This window comes from Nicotiana attenuata, unplaced genomic scaffold, assembly GCF_001879085.1.
Source record: "Nicotiana attenuata strain UT unplaced genomic scaffold, NIATTr2, whole genome shotgun sequence".
Taxonomy (NCBI): domain Eukaryota; kingdom Viridiplantae; phylum Streptophyta; class Magnoliopsida; order Solanales; family Solanaceae; genus Nicotiana; species Nicotiana attenuata.
This window is the reverse complement of record NW_017673327.1, coordinates 50,635-58,416: the sequence shown is the minus strand read 5'-3', so window position 1 is coordinate 58,416 and position 7,782 is coordinate 50,635. Positions and strand designations below refer to the sequence as shown.

Here is a 7,782-nt window from a genome sequence, read left to right as displayed (position 1 = left end):
TTGGTTTCGAAAAGGTTTTCAAATACCCCGAGAGACCCGCCAAAAAGGCCACATGTGCAACAATCAACAAGCGAGGCTCAGGTGCAGTGGGATGGTTGGCTAAAGAAAAGGAGTACAGAGCTCGAATTGGAGCATTGGAAAAACAGGTTCAGGAGCTTCGGTTCAAAAACAGCTTGCAAGCCGCAGCTAATGAAGGTGATAAAAAAGCAAATTGGCCCAGGAGAATGAAGCTCTCAAGGCCCAAATTCAACAACTGAAATTAGATGCAAGGAATCGAGAAAGAAGTCTATCAGACGAGAGATTGATAAGAGGGTTGAAGAAACAAGTCCTGGACTGTCAGGAAGAATTGGAAAAATCCGAGGGAAGCATGGCAAAACTTCGGGCTCAATGGGCAAAGAAGACCGAGGAAAGGGCCCAGTTTGTACAGCAAATGAAGAAAAACTATTACGGAACCATCGCCAACATGAAAAGAAAAATGAACACTCTTGAAGAAAAGGCAGCCCGTCTGGAGAAAGAGTTACAGGCCGAGAGGGAACAATGCTATGAATTAATCGCCGATATGGAGAAGGAAGTAAAATTGTTACAGGATCTTCACTTCCAGGATTCTCAGGTGCTAGAGGCTCGCACTCAACAGATAAGAAAACCCCCCCCCCCCCCCCCAAAACAACAGCAGTGAATAACACCATTAGTATTGCATAAAACTAGCCAATTCATGATGAATCCCATTAGTGTTACATCTCAAGAAAATATTAATTTGAGGTGTAGTAGCAGCAGTTAGCATGGATATCCCGGTGCAACATTGGGTGGCATAAGTAGAAAACTCCACGAGAGGATCGTGTTTTCTCATGCATACATTATGATTAAAACAGTTTAAATTTTGCAGCAAACAAGGCAAATCGTATAGGCTCAATTGGCCATTTTTTTTCAACATAGAAAGAGCAGAAAGGAAGTTAGTATATTAAGCATGAGAGTTACTATAATGTAGAATGACTGGATCGCTGTGGAAAGAACGTCCCACTCCATGGCCAACAAACTGCTCCACAACCCCATAGCGATGTTTATCTGCAAGGTCACTACAAATAGAACGTTAACGTCAACAAAATTTGCAATGCTAAACAATATATAGCTAACGAGCAATATATTGGTCTATATTAAGATTAATTTTTTATAAGAGTCTATATTAAGATTAATCATAACTGCGGTTTAAGAATTTACGACAGTTATCTAATATACAAAGGAGAAGTCAGAATTTGAAGTTTATGGGTTCAGGATTTTATTTTAAGTCACTGGTTCTAAATTAATAATTTGTACATATTTAATGGATTTCTTAAGACAAATACAGGGTTCCGAAAGGCTAGCTCCGCCCCTGCTGATATACATGTTTTTTCCCTCAAATAAACAACCAAACCATGCCAGTCATGACATTGATTTTTCATGCCAAATAGACCTTCATGTCGAGATAAATCTTTCTAATATTTAGCAGACCAAGATGCACAAGTACAAAAATGATGTAAAAGATTTAGGCAGATGTCTAACTGTATAGTCTTGCCAATTTTATTGAATTCCACTCCTGGCGCACATATTGATATTGCCTTGTCCAAGCATTCTTTAGTCACCTAACGCATCAAACAGAAAACAATAGGTGGGATTATTGCAGATGCATCTGTAAAATCAAATAAGGTGTTTCCCTCCACAGTACAAAAAAAACACATTTTTTATGGTTGATAACTAAAAGCAAAAAGAAAACCTAGAAGTAGAAAGGTAGAAATTCAAATTAAGCAAAGAGGCAACAACAAATGATTTAAACTACACTTCATAGATTCTCAATTATTCAGGTTGCAATTCCGATCACCAGCGACCAGTGCACAATACGGTGTAGTATCAGTTATATTACTTATTAGGTCAGCCTATTCATGTAATTGTCATTTATGCAGTTAAGCATAAATTTCGAGCATGCATCAATAATTAAACTTGTTTACCATGTCATCTGAAAATTACACTTAACTAAAAAGTTCAAAGAAAAACGTAGTTCCATTTGGGGAAAAGATAACATGCTTTCTCTTTTTCATTAAGTCCTTTTTTTATGACTAAGATAGCAAGCTTTTCTCTCACTCGCTCATACAGTCAAACCATCTCTAAAATCAAGTACGGCTTCTTGTAAAGTCTGCTGAATGACAGCTGGAATATATGGCCTGAGATGTCTCAATGATATGGAAAAACATATTACATGCAGTTACAATGTCAAAGAACTCAGCTCTGCCGGACAGCTCACAAGCACACACATTTCAGGGCATGCTGAGACCAGGTCACCAAGAATTTATTTGACACTCACATAATAAAGTAAAGTTCTTTAGCCGGGGGTCTATCGGAAACAGCCTCTCTGCCCTTCCAGGGTAGGGGTAAGGTCGCGTACATCTTACCTCCCCAGACCCCATTCGTGGGAACTCACTGGGTTGTTGTTGGTGTTGGTGTTGTTGTATAATACAAGTAAACTAACATTACAGCTATAACTTTTAGATAGTGTGCTGCCGTCACAAGATTGAGGACTTGCACAAGAACATGTATCACCTTGAATTACAAAAAACAGACACTCTCTATCCCAATTTATGTGAAATGATTTACATTGACATTCTAATTAAGTTGATCACGTGTACTTAACAGTATCTTATACAACTTTCACTTCTTCCAAGAGTACAAATTCAAACAAAGATGTCATATTTTCCCAAACATACTTGTTGTTCAAATGTTATACTTGAATATCTTTTTCCACTTTTACATTATAATACACAAGTCTCATTAACTTATTCAGCTACATGCACTATCAAACTTGTAAATGAGATGGGTTGTCTGCAGTGGCAATAAAGATAAGGGGCACTATTCATGTCAGATATGATCAAAAACAGAACGACATGACAGACATGTAGACAGAGATTTCCCAATATGTGGAGTGAAACCAAAGTTTTGCCAAAAATGCTTTTCTTACAAAGCTGGAGAAACTTATCAGGTCATCAACGAAAACAGGAAGTTGAACTTCCAAACATCAGTGCCATAAAAAGAATATTTTCTTTGCTTTTAATCATGAGCACAAATGCCGAGTATAGATACAAAAACTGGTACTAAATTTCCCTATATAATCAGAGAGTAAACGTACAACCAAAAAGTCATACCTGCACCAAGTTTTTGGCTTCCTCATCAACATTTCCTACAAAGAACATAGCTGATGTGTCACCATGGTAACCCTGCATATATCAACCAAGCCAAACAGAGAAAACAAAGAAAATCAATCTTCAGGAGACAGACTGCATTTACACAACCATGTTTACTAATTAAATTTCAATTGAGCAACACAAAAGGAAGGGAAGACATAGAAGACGGTGCATCAAGAGAGGCTCATCCTCTATACAACGAGAGGTGTCGTCAATGTAATAAATTAGCGAAGCTGGCCTTTGACAGAAGTAAAGATAATACATCTTTATGATTTTCTTAAGCATTTTACAAGGGACAAACTATTAACTGACATTTACGCTCCATATTATTTGAGATTAAAAAATTTATTACAAAATTTATACACTGAAGAAAAGACTTCCCAGCTTTCTCTATTTATGTGGTAAACCAGAGCACTGGTTTTATCACCTTCACCCATCTCCTTTCAGTGATCAACCTAGCAAGTAACTACCTTACACCACCAACAAATGACTATAGCCATACCATCTTGAACTACCCACCACCACAATCCAACACACTGAACTCCCTACTAACAACATTCTCGTCACTCTCCATCAATGCCCCATCCACTGACTATTAACACCTTTGCGACCTCCACTGAAATATAGTCACCAGAACCCCACCCCAACCCCCACCCTTCACTATATTGATTAAACCTTCATCACCATGACCACAAGCACCCCTTCTACCCAAGTAGGTACAGTGGGAGCAAAATGGCATTTGGAGACTTAAGTAGGAGATAGTAGTGGAAAGCAGTAAGGGCACAGGAGACTAGAAATAAATAATAACGACAGACAGGTGGATTAAAGGGAGTTGTAAAAAGTACTATCTATGCTAGAGGTTCACAAAGTGAAATGATATAGATTTTGTGTAACGGCATAAGTGAGCAAGAAACAAAGATAAAGCACAAATTCAGTTCAAGAGATTACCACTACCAACAGTAATAAATCTAGTGATTTAATCCCACTCAGCGGGCAGGAAAACCAAAATTAGACGATTATAACAAAAATGACATGTAAGAAGATGCAAAAGCCCTGGTTCTCAAGAGTAAGGATAATAGCATCTTGAAGAACCATGAGAAACCATATATCTTACCTCATCGTATTATAGATTCAGGAAGGTATCTTATCTCTTCATGGATACATAACATCTTTCAGTATAAACAGAAAACGTGAAGCAATGAAGATACAGGAAACGACACTAATTAATTGCAACAAAATACTTACATTAAGATAAACGGTAACATCAATATTGACAATATCCCCATCCTAAATCATGAAATACCACAGAACATAAGAATGTTAGCCTGTTGCTAAGTTGAATTCTTGGTTATGAAAAAACCAACTATTCAGTAGAGCAAACCTCAAGTGGACGTGAATCTGGAATTCCGTGGCAAATGCACTCATTCACTGAGGTGCACACGCTCTTTGGAAATCCACCATAACCAAGAGGTGAAGGATATGCTCCATTGTCAATGATCATTTGGTGAACAGCTTGATCAATTTCATCTGTCATAGTGCCTGGCTGCCAGAAGAAATAATGATGCAGATTAAAAATGAATCATTGTTCAGACACCCTGTGAAACTATACAGACGAAACTATTCAGACTGTTGACGTTTCATGCACCAATTTAAAACTTATGCTGGTCTGATGCTATGGTGACCACAACAAAAACTACTCTTCAAACCCAAGCTAGCTGGGGTCGGTTACATGAATCCTCACTATCCAGTTTGCACCATATGGACCTGTTACATTCAATTATGCAACAATTTGGTGTTATCTAACACTTCAAGTTTTTTACATTTTTCCCTCTCATAGAGGGGAAAAAGAAGAACCATATACTCACCCCGTACTATTTTATAAACGCTATTTGACTGCACATGGAGTTTAACAGGTTAATTTGACATATACATTATACAAAAGTATTAAAGTACCGGTGAGAAGTTAGTTTAATAGGAAAAACATCATATTGAAGTTCAAAATTTGAATAGTCAGCAACGAATTTGTGGAAGTTATATAAAATGAGATGGTATTAAATATTTTGAATGTCCAAAGATTTGTCATATAAATTGGAAAGGATGGAGTAGTAAAGCAGGTTGTAACATGACCTAATGAAAAAGCTAGAAAGAGCAAAAATACATGGTGGAGGTCTAATTGAATAAAGTTAACCTCCAAGGTAAGCAAGCAGATGATCATAGTAAAGATGGATATAGACTAATCAACGTCAGTTAGGAAGACATAAACACAAATCTAGTTTTTTAACCTAAATGAAGCATGCCGCCGCACCAAACTCTACACTGAGTCTGAGTAAAAGGTACTCGATATATCACCTTTACTAATGTCCCAGCATACTGAAGAACCTGTGCTGCAAGCCTTCCAGAGGCTCTCATCTTTTCTATTCCCTTTCTGTCATGCACTTCAAAGCCGCTACCAATCCCAGGTGGCTTCCTAGACTTCACATAAGGAGGCCTTTGTATGTGTTCTGGAACTGGTCGAGGAGGAGAAATTTCACCTGGTCTTAAACGTTTGTGCTTGGTGTTTGGAAGTTCATCTACGTTTCTGCCATGTTTAGTTCAAAGTTAGCATCCAAGGCATGCAGCAAACAATCAAAAACAGGAATGTACAAAATAAAGGAAAAGTTAACAGTACTTTCAAATTATTGGGCCTTGTTCTGACATGATCAAAATGTTCAAACTGAAATTGTTCATAGTACAACAACAACAACAACAGACCCAGTCTAATCCCACAAGTGGGGTCTGGGGAAGGTAGTGTGTACGCATACCTTACCCCTATCTGGTAAGGTAGAGAGGTTGTTTCCGTAAAGTCAATTTAGTATTGGAAGCACCAAAAGAAGTAAAGCAGGAGACCAGTGCCTTGTAGATTCTCCTGGGGAACCTTTCCGCGACCTCCCTACAGAGATAGACAACACTAGTCCCATTTCCCAGTAACAGAAGTGTTCCATGTCGGTACAGAAAACTCAGAGCGGAACCTATAAATGCAGTATTCATCTAACACATGTGCTAAGAACCTAATACTATTGTCTACAATTGTTTAAAAACAAGGAAATTAAGAGCTTACATAACTTTTTTCATGCTAAAGACAAAGAAAATCGGGGATGCATTTCATGTCTCCGCTTTTTAAGGAAATCATTTCCCATCACTTTTGGACGACTTGTTCAGTGTCACACTTCCAAAAGAATAAGTAGGACTTACTCTATACTAACAAAAAATCAGATCGATAAATTAGTTTTGACTTTATCTCTACTGTTAGACCTATGCATATTTGAGTATACCATAGAAATCTTGCCCCAACACATATGCCCCCTCAACTTAAGACATCTATGACACAGGGGAAAAAGTGCTTTGCTTTCTAAACAAGTTTGCCTTTAGAAGGATTACACGATGAGCAACATGATTTAGCATCCTTTTGAATCAAGAACGTTCTCCTTCAACTCCTCCAAGCCATTTTGCCTGATGAAAGATCCACACTGATGATGGGGAAAACATTGCAATGGACATTAGATGTAGACTCAAGATGGGCCTCTGTGCAATCCTACGCGATAATGGAGGAAAGGACAAAACAAATTTGCAAGAAACTTCATCAAAAACAAGTCAAGGAAGAATTTATTGGCTAGTTCAAGCTAATAGGCCCAAAGGTGAAAGATGACACAAACTGGATGGGCAGGAAAAGTAGGATGAAGGCAATATACCAAAGGGTTAAAAGTCTAAATTGTTGAACCAAGGTGGCTAATGTGAGGTAGAAAAAGGATAATTCACTAAAATTTTCCCTTTTTTCTCAAATTGATCCATACAACTTCTTACTGTTTTAAGCCATACCCTTGTAATGCTTTTCAAATTTGGCCGCAGATGTAGCTAGGATCAAAGGTTGAATATACTTATTAACAAAATTCTACAATTACACTGGAAGAAAATGAACTCTAATGGGACTGATTGACTCCAAACCTAAACATTGTGATCAGACACATGACAAACTTTATTCAGCCAAGATCCACTAATGATGTATACTAATCCCTCATTCTTAACCACGTATAACATTTTAAACGTGCGGAATCTCCTAGATTTATACTACCAAGAGCCAATGCCAGCTCTACTTGTCCCCCCTCCCCCCCCCCCCCCAAGGGACACGGCAGCATAAACAAAATCAATGAGGAATTTAGATGCAAACATGCGACTAATAGTCAAAAGATCTCATATTAGGAGTAAAAGAAAAAAAGGGTCATGGTAATTGACATGCTGAAAACAAGAATGCTTGTGTAACTTGAATATGAAGTAACATACCTTCTGTTGAATAACAAATCCGTTAATCCGGAAAATCTTCTCGAGTATTGCATGGACACATGTTTATTTCCTGAGTAACCATAAATATTAAGCTGGTTAGAGTGAGTTTTACCGTTCAAGAAACATTTTCCTTTGCTGGTTCCATAAAAGATTCAACTTTGTTGTCCCAAGCACTATTATGGGTACCATCATAAACTAATGTTGAGACCACTAAGCAAAAAATTTTAGATGAAATTGTGTGTGTGTGTTGGGTGGGGGG

The 7,782-nt window shown here is 37.8% G+C and overlaps 1 protein-coding gene across 1 annotated transcript in view; it reads right to left on the bottom strand.

The window, feature by feature from the left end:
* LOC109216062 (methionine aminopeptidase 1D, chloroplastic/mitochondrial) overlaps positions 1-7,782 on the bottom strand; it is a 10,077-nt gene that overhangs the window by 1,775 nt on the left and 520 nt on the right. Inside the window, exons 2-8 of the mRNA XM_019380188.1 lie at positions 7,524-7,593; positions 5,556-5,784; positions 4,588-4,749; positions 4,452-4,493; positions 3,168-3,239; positions 1,537-1,616; positions 976-1,073 (exon numbers count right to left, since the gene is read on the bottom strand). Of these exons, the coding sequence (XP_019235733.1) occupies positions 976-1,073; positions 1,537-1,616; positions 3,168-3,239; positions 4,452-4,493; positions 4,588-4,749; positions 5,556-5,784; positions 7,524-7,593 (753 nt within the window). The remainder of the gene's footprint in view (positions 1-975; positions 1,074-1,536; positions 1,617-3,167; positions 3,240-4,451; positions 4,494-4,587; positions 4,750-5,555; positions 5,785-7,523; positions 7,594-7,782) is intronic.